Source organism: Labrus bergylta, chromosome 19, assembly GCF_963930695.1.
Source record: "Labrus bergylta chromosome 19, fLabBer1.1, whole genome shotgun sequence".
Lineage (NCBI taxonomy): Eukaryota > Metazoa > Chordata > Actinopteri > Labriformes > Labridae > Labrus > Labrus bergylta.
The window spans coordinates 18,395,411-18,416,854 of record NC_089213.1 but is presented as its reverse complement, the minus strand read 5'-3'; the positions used below and the strand labels follow the sequence as shown (position 1 = coordinate 18,416,854).

Sequence of the window (21,444 nt, the reverse complement as noted above, 5' to 3'; positions counted from 1 at the left end):
CCAAAGTGACACCTCGACAAGCTTCCAGGTAAATAAGCAGACAGAGTGTGAAATTAAAATACTGATCTGTGATGGCTGGTCCATCTCCCGCTGACAGAGATAAACAATGATGACACTCCCGCTAATCACTCACAGCTTAATTACTTTTAGCTCGCCAAATATCACCTGGTTATACGTAAAAAAAATTTTAAAAAACGAGTCAGAGAAGAAAAATCACAGCCTGCGAGAAATTCCTCCCTGACCAGGAAGCTTTCAAACGCTGCAGCCATTTGGCTACGACACTCAGAGTATCATTTCTGCCACAAAAATAATTTTGCCACTTACTCATTTTAATGTTTCTATTATGCACTAAATGATTCAAAGGGGGAATGGAGCCAAATGGAGGCAGAAAAATGCTTTTCAAACACACAATGCCATACGTCATGTTTATGGCCGATTGACAAGTAAATGGATTTAACATTGGCCACAAATGGAGGCAATATATTCAGCCTGTACTAATGGCTCATAGGAGGGCAGATAGCTAGATTATGATTGGCTGATGAATACAGGGAGGGAGACTAAACTAAACTAAAGACTTTGGGGCGGTCCATCTTTTTTCCCTCCATCTGAGTTATAGAAATATAGAAACTGACATCTTTATGGTGACAGGAAGTGTGTCAAAATGGGACAGGAAGTGTGTAAAATGAGGAGAGAAAGTGTGTAAAATGAGGACAGAAAGTCTTTAAAATGAGGACAGGAAGTGTGTAAAATGAGGACAGGAGGTTTTTAAAATGAGGACAGGAAGTGTGTAAAATGAGGACAGAAAGTCTTTAAAATGAGGACAGGGAGTGTGTAAAATGAGGACAGGAAGTGTATAAAATGAGGACAGGAAGTGTGTAAAATGAGGACAGAAGGTTTTTAAAATGAGGACAGGAAGTGTGTAAAATGAGGACAGAAAGTCTTTAAAATGAGGACAGGAAGTGTGTAAAATGAGGACAGGAAGTGTGTAAAATGAGGACAGAAAGTCTTTAAAATGAGGACAGGAAGTGTGTAAAATGAGGACAGGAAGTGTGTAAAATGAGGACAGAAAGTCTTTAAAATGAGGACAGGGAGTGTGTAAAATGAGGACAGGAAGTGTATAAAATGAGGACAGGAAGTGTGTAAAATGAGGACAGAAGGTTTTTAAAATGAGGACAGGAAGTGTGTAAAATGAGGACAGAAAGTCTTTAAAATGAGGACAGGAAGTGTGTAAAATAAGGACAGGAAGTGTGTAAAATGAGGACAGAAAGTCTTTAAAATGAGGACAGGAAGTGTGTAAAATGAGGACAGGAAGTCTTTAAAATGAGGACAAGAAGTGTGTAAAATGAGGACAGGAAGTGTGTAAAATGAGGACAGAAAGTCTTTAAAATGAGGACAGGAAGTGTGTAAAATGAGGACAGGAAGTGTGTAAAATGAGGACAGAAAGTCTTTAAAATGAGGACAGGAAGTGTGTAAAATGAGGACAGGAAGTGTGTAAAATGAGGACAGAAAGTGTGTAAAATGAGGACAGAAAGTCTTTAAAATGAGGACAAGAAGTGTGTAAAATGAGGACAGGAAGTGTGTAAAATGAGGACAGAAGGTTTTTAAAATGAGGACAGGGAGTGTGTAAAATGAGGACAGGAAGTCTTTGAAATAAGGACAGGGAGTGTGCAAAATGGACAAACCTATTGGATTTCTTTGTACAGGAGGAAACTTAAACAAAAAGAAACAGTTAGATACTCACAGTTTCTGGACCTCGGGCCAGAGTGTGTTCTGGAGAAGATGATCCTCTGGTGGGGGCTCTACAAAAAACCCATCACAGGCGAAACACAAATACACACACAAACAGTTGACCACTAACTTCAAAATCCTTTATAACTTTGTATTAGAATGATTAAACAGATCATGGCCCCACAAAACCAAACAGTCTGCCACTCCCTTAAAGCCCCTGTGATGGGTGTGTTAGACATGAACCTCTATATGATGAGAGCATCAACATGAATATAGTTTATTTCTCAGAGTGATTTCTAATGATTGTAAACACTGGAAGGGGTCAGGTGTCAGACTAAGTGAGTTACGGTACAGTGCAGATACATCCTCTTTTTCTACTTTTCAAAGACTCTCTCTGAGTGATACATTTGACTTCTAAAAGAAACCAGCATGAGATATGTTGTTAAAAAAACACTACATACACATACACATGAATCAGCAAAGAAATGAGACAAACAACTTTGGCCACAGGGGGCACCAAAACCTAAACCAACCCAAAGTTCCTAACAGGAGCTTTAATGAAATTACAACCAAGTGGCTATTATCATTCTCCTCTTTCAAATCCTATTATTGCTCACCGGTACAGCTACAGAAGTTAACATTAAGAAAGATGGTAATTGCCATTAGGAGAGACGGAAAAGAGTGAACAAAATAGTTATTTTCAAACAACTTCAGCTTCAATCTCTGATTCTTGATGGTTGCTGGCTTTAATGGGCTTCAAATCTATTACAATCTTTTCCCTTACACTGCAGATTCCTTCCAAGCCAACACTATCTTTGTGCTGTGTGTATTTGTGAGCTACACTCCTCTTGTGTCTCTTATTGGTCATCAGCTTATAGGTTTTCTTAATTATCCATTTGTCTTCCCGCCTGCATGTAAGCCAATCAAATAAGTGAAAATGCATTGTTAAGAACAGTCTCCACACTTGGCTGCTCCCTACATAGCCCGGGGTCATTGATACTTAAACTTTGCAATCACATAAGCCTGCTTTCTAATTAGCATTGCAGATTAAGGAGTGGCTTCAATCATGCTGATGACAGCCCTTGACGCCCTCAAGCTCCGAACTTTCAAAGCTCTATGCTAAGTTTTATTAATTTGACTGGCATCCATTTTCCATCTGGAAAATTTCCTACAATTACTTTCCCTCATTTTCCGGTTTCTTCTTTGTGTACCTCTATGGCCTCTTCTCAGGTTAACTCAACACTACACTCAGGCAACAAAACCCATCAATCTTAGCTTACGTTCCAGATTTTTCTCTAAATGTTATGCCTCATAAAGCAAGCCTCCAAGCTTCTGGTCTTTCTCCTTCTGCTCACTTCTCTGCTTCCTGACACCTCTTCTCCCTCCTCTGACTATCGCCCACCACCCTTCCCTCCTGTAACACCATCGCTCTCCAGCAGACCTCAGGCACTGTGGGTGTAGAGCATGTCGAGAGCGGTAATAACTAACTGTCCGTCTGGCGGCATATCATTGTCTCTTGTAAGAACACTCAGCGACAAGCAGACGGGAACTCATGAATGTGCACCGAGGCTGCTGAGTGAATTGGAATCAGGCAAATGAGTCAAGCTTTCCAACTGTCGAGGAGGCAGAGATTCATTTAGACTACTTTTTTTTTTTTTTTTCAACAGGGGGTTTAAATTGCATGAGGGGTTTACACAGCTGACTCCACATTTTTAGGATTGAGCATTTTATATTTGTGAAGTAAGGAAAGTATTGTTGTTGAAGGTTACCAGTCATGATGAGCGGGTGGAAGTAAGACTCCTGGTACTGATCTGACACGCTGCTGAATTTCTCCCCTTCTTTGTTGGTTTTCGGGACGAGATCACCTGCGGTTTCAAAAAACATTCCTGTTTACGTATATTTATCTAAATATTTGAATAAACCTCTCAAATTAATTTAAGGAACTAATAACATATTGATAATCAGACATTATTGGGCTTAAACCTTAAACAGCTGAGCAAGAATTTACCTTGAAATACAGCCTTGTTGGACAGACCCAAGGCAGGTGTGCTGGCTCCTTCTGGTATGTTGGCACAGTCCTGGCAATAAGCATACAAAAATAAATAACCCTTTGATAACAACTGAGCACATCTATGTTTGGAAAAAGAAGGAAAAGAGAAAATAAAAAGAAAGTGTGTGTGTGTGAGTTCTGCTTGCAGGACAGAGGGCAAACATATTATTCCAAAGGTCATGGATTTTAATCCCTTGTTTCTTTCCACACATGGAATAAGAAATAACAGTGGGTGAAGTATTTTGGAACTCACACTCGATGTCAACAGCTTTTCCCTGGAGGTCCCGGAGATGTTAGCGAAGTTCTCCACAAAGTTTCGAGGTGCCTGAAACACTCGCAGCACCTTCTCGTCGGCTCCAGACACAAACTGAAACCTTCCCACCATCGCCAGACACTGCATGTCGTATCCGTGGATCTGAGGCCGTGAGATTTCATGCCAGGTCGCCTGCAGGAGGGGGAAAAAAAAGACATAGCAGGATATTATAAAGATGGAGATTTGATCACTGGGATTCCAACCAGCTGCTTGTTGTTGCCGAGGGAGAGTGCCAGCGTTTAAATAGACCTCTGATGTCACTGAACTGGTTTTCTTGGCGTTACATCTCATTGTCTGAAACCTGGCCAAGTGCAACATTAAAACCTCCAGTCCAAGTGGAAGATTTCCAGCTTTAGATGCAAAGTGTTCTCATGAGGGCTCATCCACAGCGACTGGACTTCCACTGGCACCAGCACGATGGCAATATTCCAAACAGGCATCTTGAATAATGTAATGAAGTCGGCCATCTTGATTATGTTCCCACCCAATATGTTTCTGCTCTTTAAACAATCAAATACGTATAAAACTGAGGAGAAATCAAAAAGAAAAGTGTTCTGCAGTCCTGCAGGGGCTGATCCATAAATCCCTGCACCTAATGTACGGATCCCTTTTCTTACAACTAAATAATCCCCACTACATAACTTGTATGTAGCTGTCAATTAATTATTAAGTACCTTACTAAAATATTAAACCCCAGACAGAGCGTATTTCAGCTAAATGCAGCCAGTAAAAAATATATTAGGTACAGCCTTCTTCTCTCCCACAAAGGTTCAAACATCTGAACAGTGATACAAGAAGAACAGCATGCTAAGAAACCATTGCTACATGATAAAAAGAGAGAGACAAACACATGACCTAATGTAAGCATGCTGATGACTGTGTGAGATTTAGAGAACATTTACATCAGTGTGATTCATTTTTTCAGGTGTCCACTGAATCAGCCAAACGGACAAGCTTTCAGTTACTGACTCTTGTTCCAAACCAAACACATAAAATATTCAACAAACACCGTCAAAACTGAGGCTGCACTTTGTTCCAGCCGCAGCATATCTCACCTGTTTTGAATCGTGTTTCCTCCACGGAGTGAAGAGTCTGGATGTCTGATCCGAGCCCACGCTCAGGATGAACTGGCCCTCAGGATCCCAGCTCAGGTCCTGGACTGCATTAAAGTGACCGGAGATCACAACCCCGGGCCTCCACTCTCCCTGGACAGACGGCAGTGTGATGGTCAGTTCATAACTTTCAACTTCAGTTACATTATCTGAATTCCCCTGCCACGGGAAATGAGAAACCTGAACCTGCTTTTGCCTCTTGTTGTTCAAAAGTTATCGGACTGGACCGAGGGTGAAGGATTGCATCAAGTTCTGAAATACAGTTGCTCTTGAATTGCTGAATCCCTGTACTGTCATAGAAGAGGATGTAGACATAAGGTTGTATAGAACTGAAGGATTTTGTCCTGATAAAATATTTCTCCAAATAGCTGCCAAATTATTCAATCGAATATTTACTGAGGAAATTACCGTTTTTGTGGATTTCGGTGTCCCCTGTCTACAGAATATGTAGTGTGAATTCCTGTTCACAGCAAAGTGGTACTGAAGTGGTAACCCCTAAAAGTCTGGTTTTGGAAGTGTAACTGAGGCTGTGACTCTTACCTCCTTGTCCTGGTCTTTGCACCAGAGATGCAGCGCTCCATGAAAAGCGTGAGCCACAATCATGGAGCCATCCGGACTCAACTGGCAGCCGTAGAAGCCCAGAGTGTTCCCACCAACCTCGCCAACACGCACCTGGTGTGAAATGATAAGAAAACATGCTGAGGGGGTGATCATTAGAGGTGAGAAAGAATTCACTTGTTTCCTCTGACATCAGGAGGGTGAAGAGCGTTTGGTTTCTGGGTCAGAGTCGTTGACTTGCTCTAGACAAAGGTACAAAGTGGACACATCATTCTGCATCAGCTGAAACATGGGGGGGGGGGGGGGGGGGGGAGTACAGTGGGATGCTTAAATAAAAACAGCTAATTATGAGAGATTCCTTTCATCCTGTATGATAAGCAGAAACATAGTAAATACATGTTACAAACATCTGGATTTAAATCTACAGACTGAAAACATACATTTATAGAAATGAAGTGTGAGGGGAACAAATTCTTCTCAATTCTTTTACCAGTCTCACTCAAAGACTTTAACTAACAGCTCCCATGTCGGAGGATGGAAGGGGGGAAAAACAGCAAATTAAGCTGACAAGTGAGACGAGAAATGATATAAAATGGGACTTATTATAGCTGAATTAACTGTGTTGTGATTTTTTCCTGACAAAAGACATTTGTCTATTGCAAAATGAGAGTAATCTTGGCTCAGCATTGCAAATAAACAAATAATTATGAAAAATGTCTACGCTGGAGAACACAGAAGGATTTACATGAATTGGATTGGGGTGAGAGTCGGTGACCCCTGAACCACGTTCATAGATCATCCAGACAGTGAGGGATGAAGACAGGGGTCTGAAAATCAATCGAATGTTTACAATAAACATAACACAGCCTTGGAAACTGTTCCATGATTCTGAACTCCTATCTTATCTCAGACATGTTGCTTTTTGTGCATCAAAGACAATCTGTATTGACTTCTGTGGATTCAAATGACTACCTGGAGCAGGAAAAAAAACAGTTTGATTTAAATGCAGTAACCAGTTAAACTGACCAGTAAAAATGAATTTAATCAAATTCCTTTAAGGTCACTCTCATTAGGGTGTTTTTTATTTTTCAAAGCAGAGAGAGAAAGGAAAGAGGCAAACAAGTGTGTTAACCATGAACAGGCGTGTAGGCGGGAAAGTGGAGGATTAAATCCAAAATATGAACAAAAATCCGCCTGAATGCCAAATCAAAAGCTTCTAATTAATTCTAAAAATGTAAACACTGAATTATAATCTCCATTCATATTTTAACTGACATTAATATCCATAGAGAACAGAAATTACATGCTAAAATACAGTAAGAAACATTCATATCACATCCTGTTCTGCTTATATAACCAGGAGGATTCAGTGCAGGATTATGGCACCAGACAGAAATAACTTGAAACAAGAAGGAAATGAAAACACTCTCAATGAACAGGAGGGCTTGTTTAAGTGATGGGAGTGCTCCCAACCCTGAGCTGGGAATATTTCCAGTTGTTACTGGTTTGTAAAAGACAAAAACAAGTTCCCTGCATAAGAGCTGGAGTCATCGATGAATTCTTTCACTGTTTGACATCGATGCATATGATTGATCCTCGCTCTTAAATGACATGAAATAATGCTACACAGTTTGAAGGCCTGATCACACAGAGATGCATCACGAGTCAGGTGTTGTTGTTTTTTGGTCCTTTTTTCTGATTTGCTGCCACTTGATGTCCAATAAAGTCCTCAATGAAATCTTGTGTTGTTATCCACAAGAGCCTCTACTGTCACTCTTAACCAGTCAGGAGAAACTCAAGGACTCTGTAGGTAGTCTTTTGACCAGGCCGACATCTCCCTGCTGAGAGTAAATCTAACAATTAAAAGCTTAATGGAACCCCAAGGCCTTGCAGGTAAACTGTGCCCAGAGGGGAGATCTATTTGAATCGATAACAGCAGAACACACCCAAGAGAGAGAGCAACACACCCACAGCAGCATCACCCATCAGACACACAGCCATATAATATCTTCTCCATCTTTAATTAGCTTGTGCCTTAAATAATGTGGAGTACAGGAAGTATGAGAAGTGCTAAATTCACAGTGGAATGATTCAAATCTGGAAAATGTACAGCTTAGCCTGTTATCGTTTCATAGGCAGAGAGAGTGATAGCAGGTTTATCCCTCTGCAGAGGAAATACACAAACCAATGTGCATGCATCAATTACGTCTCAAACAAACAAGTTGAAAGGCTACAAAAATCTATTTATATCATGTCCATCTTGTGTCTCCTGTATTCTGCAGTAAAGTGGTGCCCTCAGTTATGGGGCCTTTTTAGCTTGTGTTGGTCGTCAATGACCTTCACAATAATGTCTATCTGCAGGCTGAAACACAGCGGAACTAATGACGACCATAAAGGCATGCCTTCCCTTTGAATGGCACACTCCTGCAGCCATACAGGAAGAGAGAGAGAGAGAGAGAGAGAGAGAGAGACAGAGAGACAGAGAGAGAGAGAGACAGGCAGTGAGGACAAGGAGACGGTCAGCTAGAAACATAGATAGTGAGATTGAAAGAGACCGAGATGCAACATTAAGCAGATTAATTTTTAAATTCTGCACATAAGAGCCGGCCGTAAATCATGCAAAAACTCACAGAGGCGAAAAAGCCGTCGTCTGTCTTGTTTACGAGAGGGGGAACAATGCGGATGAACGACGTGCCTTATCGCTGGCCGGCGGGGACGTGGGGGAGGAATCAAACAAGGGCAGCACAGAAGGGGAGGTATATATCATTCTTGGAAGGAGAGAAGAGGGCTGATGAGAGCTGAATGAACTAACTAGAACCTGCTCATTTGTCAACTGTTTTGTCCAGAAAGTGTGAGGAAACTGGGAAACAATATTCAGGGAAAGAAAGACATATCATCACTTCCAAACGAGAACGTGGTAAAGGTTTTTTATTTTCCAAAACAATGAGCTGAAAGAGGCTAAAGTTTATCTCAAAGCGAAGATGATTCGCTGTGGTGGTTTGTGATGCATTTCACATTCTGCGTAACAGTCTCAACTGATTCATTCATTGTTGAAATGAACGTGAGGAGCTTCTATTTTGCATCCATTTTTTGCCACGCCTGTGGGAAAACCTGAGCCTATTATTTCTTTGCTGATCCCTTTACTGCACATGGGTGTGTTTTGTGATGTAACATTTAACAATCCTGGCCAGAATAATTGTCTCCACTTCTTGGTTCATTACATTCCCCAGAGTGGCGTCCATTCATCTTTCTCAGTTTAACTGTAAATAGTCAGCGTGGACCCAAAATAAAACCGGATTTTCTTGTGCTGCACTTGTAATTAACAGGTCCTAAATTTTCCAAACAAACAGCATCATGATGTTGAATTATACAAATTAAAAATGCAAGCTCTGTCCGTCTGCCCCTAAGAGGACATGAAAACACATTTTTATAAACGCCTGTTTGTTGAAGGACGTCTCATCAATTGTTTGGATACATTCCAGACGTCGGGAAAACTAAACGCTGATTGGCTTTCACGACACAGCGTCAAGCAGACAATTGTCCTTCAAGTTGAACATTTTGATCAAGAACAGATTTTATATTCATTTTTTTCCCCTAGGATCAATCAACAAGAACATAAAGTCTGCCAACAATTGTGCACGAGTGGGCGAGGCAGCGTCTAAGCAGGCAGAGCGGCACGCCTGGCCTGAAGGGGAGCAAAGGACAGGGTCTGCTGTTTTTGCACAGGTAGCTGTAGCACACCTCCAGCGACCCTGAACACAAGGGTGGTGTTTCAATTGTTTTGTTTTGAAGTCGATTTTTTTCTGTGACCATCAGGTCAAATGTAACTTAAGGACAGTACACAAGCTGAGGTCTGAAAATAGGGTTATCTCAGAAACACACAAACCGACATTCCCCTCCAGGCTTTATAGTGGCCCGCTGTGGTCAGTCTGAGATGTTAATTACCAGCGTGTCTCGTTAGTAAGATGTGCTTTACGCAGCGGTGAGCCCCGGCCACCCCACTGCTAACCACACTCTCCCTTAAATCTCACCAATTACTCTAATCAGCGTGAAGAAGTGGAGCACCTCTTTGTAAAAAAAAAAAAAATTGGCTAATTAAGACACACATGGCTGGTCATTTAGCGATGCAGGACGTGCTCTGCCAAAAACTTCAGCGTCCCTGTAAAAAAGCCTTCGTGAGACTTGTTCTGATCATGCAAAACATTCAAAAAAGGCCCAAAGGCTTTTAATTCAGTTTAACTTTTAAAGTTGGGAACATCATGTAAATACACAAGTTCTTTTTTGCACATGTGCAACTGTGTTAATGTTCTTAGGTTAAAGTTCCTTTGTAGGCAGGGAAGCTGCCAGCTCAAAGGGTTTGGCTTTTGCCTTTGAAAAGGAAAAGGTCAGATGGAATAGAAAAAGAAAAGGGAAGAAATGAAAGAAGACTCTTGCTTTATACATAAGCTTTCAACAAGAAGGTTATTTCAGGTAGGGGGGTTTACTTTCATATTTGGATGAAGACGAAAAGCCTGGGCTGCAGAGGGAAACCAGACTAGATTTCAAACTCTGCTTTTCTTTCCCACTGACCACCTTTTGTCTAAAAAGTAGAAAAAGGTGACATCTGCGCTGGCTTCAGGCATTAATCATCGTCCCTTTGTAAGAGGAGAATCAACACTTTCATGGTTGCTCCTTGCTTTGGTCTCTGCTGCTCGACGCTGTGGATGTAAATGACGAGATCAAAGGTGCAAAAATGTAACTGATCCAGTGTGGAATCTGTCTCACCACTGTGATCACATTGAAGGTGCGCGGCATATTGACATTAGCCGTCTGTGAGCAGTGGAATGTGAGTGTTTGTGGGCACATTTTGTCTTTGCGAGCCTGCCTGTTTGGAGTTTGTGTCTGCAGCTCTGCGCATGTGTTGCTGCAGGGTACGTAAGAAAGTTAATCCGAGGTACTCCTAAACCACCTGAGAATTAGCCAGACGTGTTTTCTGTTTTGTTTCTAAAGAGCTGTGGGGCAGATGGGCAGAGAACTGCTCTTTCTTTGCCTTCCACACTTGTGTTTAAAATTAGCCCCATTCTGGCATAACAACAGCTGTTGGGAGCTGAGAGAGAGGAGTTGGAGGAGGAGAGAGAATGTAAGGGAGGGAGACGAGACAGGAGAAGAGGAAAAAAGGAGGCGAGTGTTGAAAAAAGGAGGAGGTGGAGGACACAAAATGACAGAAAAGAGGAGTGGGGAGTGGGGAGTGAGAGGGAGAGGGAGAGATAGATCACTGAGGAAAAGAATTATAAGGAGAAAGGCGGTGCAGGCAGAGGCTATGACATGTCTTCCACCAGCCACCCCATCCCCTGTAGGATGTGTGGGGGAATGGGCTGTAAAAAAAAAAAAGGGGGGGGGGTCTGTGTGAATGAGTGATAGCGTGGAAGATGGGGGGGGGGGGGGCGCGGGGGGACACAACCTCAGCTTGTCTAAACTCACAGTGGTGCGCCGGGCTCAGCGGCTCTTCATCACTGTCCATCACTTCTATTCCTGACACCTCAATGTCAGGGAGAGTGGAAACCGACGCAGGGGCACTGACAGCAGGAGAGAGAATACTAGAGGAGGGCTCAAGCTCCGGATCATGTCAAGAGCAGCTCAAAGGAAAGCCAGCAGGAATGGAGAGGGTAAAAATTGGTGTGTGTGGGTTATGTGTGCTCAAAAAAGAAACTGTTTCCCCTTTCAGAGGATGATTGATACCATGTGTGTGGATGTTTGTGAAGAGGCTCTGTGTCTGCATACACTCCACTCATATTCAAGTCAACACTCACCTGCTCCACCCAGACTCCAGATCCATCCTCAGGAGCCCACAGGATCATGGTTTTGTCCATGGAGGCAGAGAGCAGACTGAGTGGTTGTTGCAGCTCACCACCTGCAGGGGGAGACAGAGAGACAATAAATAACCCATACAGGTGCAGCAGACAAAGACAAAAATGATGAACAGACAACGACCAATTGTTAGCAGGCCAGTGGTTTTCAACTTCTACTGATTTGTGTCTTCACACCTTGATTCAATTAAGATAGTGTAATGTCTGTAGAGGTCAAACTATGCAATATCGAATATATAAAACAAGCAGAAATGTATTGTTCCCTACTTTTTTAATCATCTCGCAGACCACAACAAATTCAACTGTACAACCACTTACCATTAGGTCCTGTACTACTCATTGTTATGCTGCATTGCAAAGATGGTGGTTATTAGAGTTAGTAAAATACAACAACATTGACACACACAGTAGTGTGTTTACAAGTTTAGATAGACAAGACGGGCCAATCACAAGCCGGTATGAATGGGTTGACATGTCTCCTAAAACCAGGAAGCTGCAGATGAATAGGTTTTACTATAACTGCATTTATTGTGGGATTATATACATTTATAAGGCTGGATAATTTCATTTTATACTAAATAATAATCATCAACTCTTATGGTAATGAAATGTTGTCTGAAAAGATGAAAAATAAAGTTGGAAAAAAAGTGAGCTCATCCCATTGATACAAATTGAAACTACTGAGAGTCTAAACTCTGCATATTTAGTGTGGAACTGTTAATCTTGACTTACTTTAAGAGTCTAAACATAACAATGTGTGATGAACACAAAAGCTGGGCTGGGTTTAGAATGAGCCATTTTATCCATCTGCTATCTCTCGAGTACTAATTAAGCCTCTCACACCCGTTGCTTTTTCTTCGACATCGTTAGCGTCTTCTCGTGCTGCCTTTTGAAAACAAGTGCACCGTAAGACAAAGTGAGAGAAACAGTGAATCTCAGCTAAGGATGAAAGACGACCCATTCATTTTCACAGGCTGTAGAAACTAAAAGGTTTAAAAGAAACAGTTTTGATTTGGAACCTAATGATCAAAAACAAGGATTCCATTCAGTGTCCAGGTTTTGAAATCAAGGTACCTTTGTAGAAAGGAGGCTGCCAATGGACTCCATAAACCCGGTTCTCATGACCTGCCAAAACCGTTTCAAGAGACACAGCAAACACAGAGGGCACATCTGTAGCAGGGAGAAAAGGAGACCAGTTGAAGACGGTTATCAAAAACAGTTTGATGCTTTGAACAACATTTTAATATAATTTATTTATATATATATATATATATATATATATATATATATATATATATATAATTTACTGAGCAGCTAAGAAATGTTCATTTGTTTTGGCAAGCAACTACAAGTGATAAAAAAATCAATTATGTACAAGTTACAACCTTAAAAGATAAACAAACGGACACACTTTATGGAGGTCTGTGACCACCATGTGCAATTAAAGTATGAAAAAGTGTGTCTCTCCAACTGATTAATTAGCAGGCCTTTTTAGAATTAAAGCGCGGCCCGCTCACCTCCCTCCTTCACTTCAAAAACGTCCTCTTTCATTTTGATGATGGTGTGATCGTCCTCTGCGTGGGCGTCTGTCCCAGACTTGGCGCACAGCCTCCACACTCTGATGAGACAGTCCTGTGAACAGCTGGCTAATAACAGCTCCCGACCTGAACGAAACAGAGAGAGAAGCTGAACAATCTGATGACTCAAAGGCATCCTCTATCAACTACCTTCATCAATCACTTTATCAAAGCTGCTTTTGTATTAGTTATCATCCTGCAATCCCTAAGCAGACATGCATCCAAACAGCTTATTTACTGGATTTTCCCGTGATGACACACAATTTCACGTTGTTTACTGGAGATCTCCCAACCCAAGAGTTGCAAAATCACATTACAAATATAAACATAGGCCTAAATAACCTCATATTTGTAAGCAGAGGCAGATTAGCCTGTCTTGATCTGGTTATTGTTCTGTTTTCTTGATTATTCCGTTAAAGTTCAACATGGTTTTAGTCTCAGTGACGTCACCCATTGGTTTCTGAAGAGGAAATACCATCTCAAAATTAACTTTGGGTCGCCCTAGCAACAGGCAAAGATGTGGAGCTGAGGCAGGCAAACAGCTACAAAGCACTCGCCTGTCAGTCAGATCAGCCGTGCCCCTAATTATACACACCTCTAATCCTTTATAGAATCAAACTGGATCAGGATGGAGGAAGTTTTTTGTACCATAATAGCTACATTTCTTCAACACCGGTGTTTCCACTTGGATATCACGTGAAAACAAGTGTTTTTTTATTTTATTTTTATCTCTAGATAATGAGATCTCAAACAGAAATGAATTCAATTTCACCAGCGTTGTAATCTCCAGCTAACAGAGTTGTTCTTTAGAAAACAACTCCAAATGATTGGTCACCCACGATAAATAAAGTTAATAAAATGTATGGATGCATGTTTGTCTACTTGGCTTGTTATCAGGGCACTGATGGCCGAGCGGTTTTGTCACGTCCCATGTACAGAAGCTAAAGTGCTTCAACAGGCAGGTTCAAGTCCAACTTGTGACTCTTTCCGCCATGTCATCCTCCACTCTCTCCCTCGTTTCCTACTCTATCCTCAGTCCTATCCAAATGAAGGCAAAAGACCAAAGACACACCTTTAAAACAATGTGCTTGTTATTGTCAAATATGTTTAAATTGCATTTAAAACAACATGAATATGATATCGCTCACAGACCAGAACTAGAATCTAGACACTCATCTGAATATTCATCTTTTTTTTTTTTTTCCTCCAATTATTGGTTAGAGGAGATATCAAGGCATTGTAGATAAATGCTGCAGATGGTCACCCGGGCAGTAACACAGCGGGAGTACAGTCTAAATATATAAACAGACAGGTATAAAACGAAACCCATGCCGCGGTCTGAGTGCTCCTGGCTGTCACATTATGTTTTCAGGTTGAGTCCAGCGGCTACGAGCCCAGTTTTGCCCCTGCCAAGACAAACAGACACAATAATGATGCCACCTAAACCCTCCTGAGAGCTGTGGGGACGTAGGAAACAGGCCATTATTGGAGTCAATGTGTTGAATTTTAATGCTGTAATGATTACGGTGATCATGATTTGTTTTGCTACTTGCTGAAATCTGACAACATTTATTCTATTGACCTAAATGACTCTGTCAGATTCATTTTGGGGAACAAAGTGGTTGACACTTGTGACTACCGTAAATACATGAAACAGGACTTGTACTTATAACGCATTTAGAAACTGTTTTTTCTTTATTCAATACATTTAAAAAAAATAAAAAAAACATTGTTTGAAGGTAAGGAGCTGAATTTGATCATTCTTTCATTTAAAAGAGCCTGACCATGGAAAGTTGTAAAATGATGATCAGGCCCTAACTCCACAATATTCCCTCTATCTCATAGCCTTAGCATATATAGGAGCTCGCTTTTCTAGCCTCCTGTGTGTAAGATATGTCTGATTGTCCATCATTACAGTTAGGGCTGGGCGATATGACTCAAATATTTTGCTCCTGAGTGAAAGTTGAAGAAACCAGATGGTTCATTGTGGCTTAACCTTCTTTATTGTTGGAACATGACAAACTATACTTGAAGAGAGTCATTTTTCACAATCATGAGCCCAGTGCACGGTGGTGGAAAAGGCTGAGAAAAGTCATATCGCGATAATTATCTTTGTCGTTTTATTGTCGTGGCCCAGTTAGAGTATGAAGACGAAGAGGCTTAATCATGTGCAGAGAGACTCCAGTTTTTACTCTGTGGCACTTTGAGAATTGATTCAAATGTGGAGTGCGTTACAAACAAATGTATAACTTGTCTATAAGAAAAGTGTTAAGCATGTTATAATACATCAGCAGCAATGAGCCCACAGTTGAATATGAAAACACACATTAGAAGCATGGCTAGGTTCAGCTCGGCTGGCTTTCATGCACAGTGACATTAGCTGTTGTTACACCTGGCATTGTGGTGAATGAGTGAAATATGACAGGTACAAAGCTCCACTTCTGCTCAAGAAAGCATAACTAAATATTCAATTAGATTTGCCTGTAGTAGTTATGACATCACATCTCTGAATGTCATGAACTTGGTGCCTAAATTGCATAACTCTGCCTTTTGGAGACAATGTTGGAGAATAAATGAAGAAAGGAGATAATTGAAGAAATAAGGCAGTTTTGTGAAGACGTAGCATGAATGCTCACACCTTTGTCTCCTCTTTGTGTCAGAGTCTATTAAACCCAAAGTCTGAAAATAGCACAACACAAGTAAGATTAAAAAAAAAAAAGAATCCAGAAGATATTTCAAAGCATCCTAAAATATCACTAAATGTTAGAAACAACAAATATTGTTCGACTTATGCAGAAGTCTGGCTGATCAACAAGGCTGAAGCACACAGACAATATCCCTGTCGTGCGTGTGGAGGGATCAGCCACTTTGATCACTGATGTAATCATCATGACGCAGTGTGCAGAATGTTAGACAACGACCACCTGTTAATCAGGACGCCGACGGGCCAGGAACAAAAGAACAGACGGATTGATTTATCTGCTGTGTTTTTGTCCTTCCTCTGGACATATTTCATACTGACAAACGTCTCTCTCCGTCTCTTTGCTGGCTCGCAGCTTGGCAGCATCAAGTGGGTCATAGACTGTGAGTGGGACGGAGACACTGGTGGAGAGGGCTGGTAGAGGAGATGAAATGGCTTTTTACACAGTCAGAACAGTGCGTAATGAAGTGCTCTCCAAGAGGGTTACACAATTAGTAGCACTTGGATTGGATCCATGCTTTGCCATGTGCCAACACAATCCCGTGAATAGAACACTAGTTAGAGAAGTTGGACTTTCGAATAAGTGGTTGAAAACATCTGGACATAACGTTTAAAATTCAGATTTTTTTCTATTTTCTTTTGATCTTACAAGAGAAATTGGTCTTTTGCCTTTCTAAGCTAAAAAAAGAATCAGTTGTTTGTCCCAGTTGTTGAAGCACATTGACTTGCCTTGTTGCTGTAGTGTGTTCTATAAATAAACTTGCCTTGCTGTGCTTTGAATTGTTACTCACAGAATTCAGCTGATCATATGTTACCTCACTTTTTCATGATAAATGAAAACCACAAGCTCAGACCCTTGTCTAAAAACAAGCATGTACATCAACTTTCAAATGACCAGGATATGATCAGCTCAGCTTGAAAACATGTGTACAGTATAGTCCATGTATAGTATAGATATTATAGATTTAGATACTATAGTAGTTATAGTACTGTATAAGAACTTTTTCACTTATTCTCAAAAACCTCTGGACTCCGAAGCTCCCATTAGTGTATCTCAATATCATGAACTTTATGTTGGTTGCCAAACTAAATAAGGTCATAGAGGTAAAAAAAAAAAAAACTACAGAATTCTGACTTCAAGCCAGAGTTGATTGTTAGAAGATAGAAGTAACTGTTGCTCTTATACTGATTAAATAACGCTTAATGGCATCTAACAAACAATGGATCTACACATACATTGTGTCATCACTGAAGATGGGGCTGAAGAAGACGCTGGTTTTCTATTGGAGGCTGGTTGTAGAACAGAATATATCTTTAATATTCATCTCTATACAAGAACACCATGGCTTCCCAAAAGCAAGATTTAAATATTTCTATATCGGATATTTTAGTAAATTTTCATACCGATTTCTGGATAAGGATTTTGATTTGCTAATAGCATCCTGCCAACATTTTAGAGTACACCTATCTTTAAGTCAAGTTAGACCTTCAAACATACTAATAGTGCAAAAGCAGCACTCACCTTGGGACGCCCATGCCACGCCTCGCACCCAGTCTTCATGTCCTTGCAGCGACATGACTTTCTGGAGCTGTTGTGGAGCAAGTTTAAAGAAGATCTAATGTTACTATCAGATATTAGAATGACAAAATGAAAGAGCTGGCACAGAATACATGAGCAAGTTTCCCCTGACAAAGAATCAATCTGAGCCTACCTGTCCACTGGACTCCACATATAGATGCAACCGAGAGTCATCGCCCCCACAGGCCAGTATGGGAACTGCAAGAAAAGAAAGTCAGGTTCTTGCACAGTAAAGAAAGTACGCACACACACACACAGTAAGTATCAAACACTCATATGTAGGTTTAGAAGCATGAAGAGAAAGATGAAGAACAGATCAAACAGACAAATGGCATGTGAGCCGAAATGGCTAAATGACATGAAACACTTCAAACGCAGGCTGTGTTTTTAATATGACATCCGATTACAGGCACCGAAGGAGAGATGCAAATGGAGATGGATGACATGAGAGGAAATAATATCTGTGTGTGCAAGTGTGTGTGGCACAAAACTTAAATTACTTTGATGTAGGAACAAGCTTAGGCTTACCTCTGCTGCCAGGCAACAGCGCCAGAGAGACATCCATCATGAAACGGCCGCCAAATGACAAGGTATGGAGGCACTCGACTGAGAAAAACACACACACACGGAATTAAACCTTGATGCTCTCATAATACTACTACACATTCAAAGCACAATGTTGGCTGTATTCAGTTTAATGTGATTTGTGGTTTTTGTTTGACCTCAGTTGCATGTCAAATTTTTCTATTCACTGATCCTGTGTGACTCTCAGCCTCCAGTTATTCACGGAGGCCGAGAGTCTTTCACGCTGACACAATCTGCATACAAGCTCCAAAATAACACTGATTTTATTTTTATCTTGGAATACATCCCCAGGTTGTGCCCAGTCTCCACACACACACACACACACACACACACACACACACACACACACACACACACACACACACACACACACACACACACACACACACACACACACACACACACACACACACACACACACACACACACACACACACACACACACACACACACACACACACACACACACACACACTTTTCCTGACTGTCAAGCAGCATCATTGTTCATCTGCACTGATGTGGACAGAAACTTTCCACACAGTGAAGCTGTTATTAGACAGCTTTATAAAAAAAAAAAAAAAAAGGACTGTAGATAGTTGACACTTAGAAATACACTGATTTTCAATTATGTGAAGAAATAAAATGAATATTAAAATGAATACAGCTGGTGTTATTCTGTCAACTTTGCAATGAGAGACCAGTAGGAAATGTAATTTCTGTCCAAACCGATCATGTGTTATTTAATTTTTTACCATAACTTTAAGAACATGTTGTTTACATTTTGGTTGATTTCCAAACTAACAAAATGTGACAAAATCTTATTAAAAAGGAAACTAACAAATACGTTTTACAGAGGTGAGTCAGGTGATCATGTTGTGTGTAAAAAATAGCAATACCCTCTGACCACCACTAGGGGGCAGTTAATGTTAGTGCCTGGGGAAAAGAAAAAAAACCTTTTTATGAAATATGGCAGTGTGCTTTTTGTATGGTTTAACATGCAGAAAAAATGCAATGCACCATGATACCAGGATTTCATCCAGAATAATGACAATAACCTTAAATTAGGGACAAGATGAGCAAAGAACCCCTGATGATGAAATGAACCCAGGCTGCCTTTGGCACTGATTTAAAAAAAATAAACATAATTAAACAAATTATAAACAAAAGAACCATATTGGACACAATATGGGGGGTTGATTGCCATCGTATACAGATTTGAAAATATACTTAGGCTGGTGAAAACATACCCGGGCAGCATGCCCAGATATAGTCTAGAAACACTTTCTGATCATTTAAGTCTTGTGGGTCAACATTTCAAGTCAGAAAATCTGGAGTTTTGGTATCAAGTATTACATCCCTGTAGAATCATCCTCATTTATTATGAACAATGTTATTATAGCAACAATAGCATATTGTCTTATCATGGATTTGACTTCCATGTGAGGTCGTGAGTCTCTTACCATCTTTGGTTTCATTGCAGAGCCACAGTCTGACAGTGGAGTCGGATGCTGTGGAGGCCACCAGGATCTTTGAGTCCCCGGTGTAGATGGCATCCACAGCACAAACAGGACCAGTATGGCCCTTACAGGACACAGACTGGATATACTGGAAACAGAAGATTACTGTTTAGAAGATGTCGTTAAGAAGATTTCGGAAATATTGAGTCACAAACACTGTCAGATGAAACAGGTGTCTTACCTTCTCATTTTGTGCCTCCCAGACGATGATCAGATTGTCAGAGCCTCCTGAGACGAGATGACGCTCTGGAGCTGCAGCAACAAAAACACAGTGAAATACAGATCCACTAAATGGCTATCAGAGCTGGATTTACATGGTCTAATTCTGTGTTTATAGACTCATAATAACAACCGTGGTTTGAATGTGATGTTAAACAATCACATGAGTGAGTTTAATGTTGTGGTGGCCATATTCCTCTTTTGACCATAATGTATATATTTCATGATATAGTCTCTGTGGTGGAATTGCTGTAGTTATTTAGATTATAATGTACAGATGTAATTAGGGTTATTCACTGTTCTCTAATGTCAGTCAGACCGGACACAGTTCAGTTGTTATTAGAACACTAAGGACAGCTTAGAGAGTGTCAGCTGTTCTTCCTGATATCTGTAAGGATGTTTGGTAGACTTGTTGTCTGCTCCAGTGTTATGGACGTCACAGTTTAGTCTAGGTGGGTCAATGTGACCCTGAGAATGATAATGTCTTTTTGGGATATATGCGATGCCTTTCGAGAAGTTCGGCAGATGTGATTGAGCAAGACACGAGTACAGAAGTGTGATGTTGAATCATGTCTCCTCACGAGTATTCATCTGATGTATAAACTTTCATCAACATAAGCCATCTGATGTCAACCGAGTCTTATTGTGTGGAGTCAAGTCTTAGTCAATTCTTCAACAGTCTCAATATAGGATTCAGGAAAATGACGTGGATCCTTATTTTAGCCACCACGGTCCACCCGATAAAGAGTAGTTTGAGCTTTAGTGAGCTTTTCCTACATGGCCACAGACAGAAAGATGATCAGAAAGCTTCATTTTTACATGACGTCAAATGAAGAACTAGGAGAAGAACTACAAAACACACAACATGGTTTAAAGCCACTTTAAAGACGACGAGTTTAAGATCAGCTACTAACACTGGTGGGTTGATTCAAGTTCCATCTACCAAGTTTGTGTAAGTTTTGATATTGCATCTCTCTTCTTTTACAGTAAATGATGCCACTGAAACGTGTATGTGTTATGGTGGTGACTGTGAAATGTGTGAGACAACAACAACAACAAGAACAACAACAAGAACAACAACAAGAACAACAACAACAACAACAGCAGCAGCAGCAGCAGCAGCAGCAGCAACAGCAACAGCAACAACAACAACAACAACAACAACAACAACAACAGCAGCAGAAACAGCAGCAACAGCAGCAGCAACAGCAGCAGAAACAGCGGCGACAACAACAACAACAACAACAACAACATCAACAAGGTGTTTGACAGGTCCACCGGGTTCCTCCCTCTCTTCACTCACCACAGTCCTCTCTGTGAACCCACTGGACCGTATTCACTCTGCCTGTGTGTCCATTCAGCAAATCCACAACTCTTCTCTCCTGGAGTGAAAAACAAACATCGTGTTTACTGAGGAGACGAGCAGACTTTGAGTTATTCTACCGTCAGCAGTGACGACCGGCAGCTAACTTTACAGTCAATATAAAACACAGTTTACTACCTGGGGGTCGTACAGTGCCACGGAGTTACATGTCCCAAAGGCAATGGTCCCTCCGCGACTCCAAGAAACCACTTTTGGTGTCCTGTTTGCAGAACAAGCTACATGGCATGTTTCGATCACGGGCGCCGCCATCTTGGATGATGTAGTCGTGGTGTTGC

General features: G+C 41.0%; 1 protein-coding gene across 1 annotated transcript in view; it reads right to left on the bottom strand.

Annotated features, from left to right (window-relative positions):
* elp2 (elongator acetyltransferase complex subunit 2) overlaps nt 1–21,444 on the bottom strand; it is a 29,182-nt gene extending 7,738 nt beyond the window's left edge. The window contains exons 1-16 of the mRNA XM_020631566.3: nt 21,287–21,444; nt 21,089–21,167; nt 19,748–19,818; nt 19,510–19,654; nt 17,993–18,070; nt 17,598–17,662; nt 17,408–17,474; nt 13,125–13,271; nt 12,682–12,777; nt 11,551–11,651; nt 5,744–5,875; nt 5,147–5,296; nt 4,032–4,223; nt 3,737–3,806; nt 3,498–3,593; nt 1,742–1,799 (exon numbers count right to left, since the gene is read on the bottom strand). Coding sequence (XP_020487222.2) covers nt 1,742–1,799; nt 3,498–3,593; nt 3,737–3,806; nt 4,032–4,223; nt 5,147–5,296; nt 5,744–5,875; nt 11,551–11,651; nt 12,682–12,777; nt 13,125–13,271; nt 17,408–17,474; nt 17,598–17,662; nt 17,993–18,070; nt 19,510–19,654; nt 19,748–19,818; nt 21,089–21,167; nt 21,287–21,418 — 1,679 coding nt within the window. The 5' untranslated portion in view covers nt 21,419–21,444. The remainder of the gene's footprint in view (nt 1–1,741; nt 1,800–3,497; nt 3,594–3,736; nt 3,807–4,031; nt 4,224–5,146; nt 5,297–5,743; nt 5,876–11,550; nt 11,652–12,681; nt 12,778–13,124; nt 13,272–17,407; nt 17,475–17,597; nt 17,663–17,992; nt 18,071–19,509; nt 19,655–19,747; nt 19,819–21,088; nt 21,168–21,286) is intronic.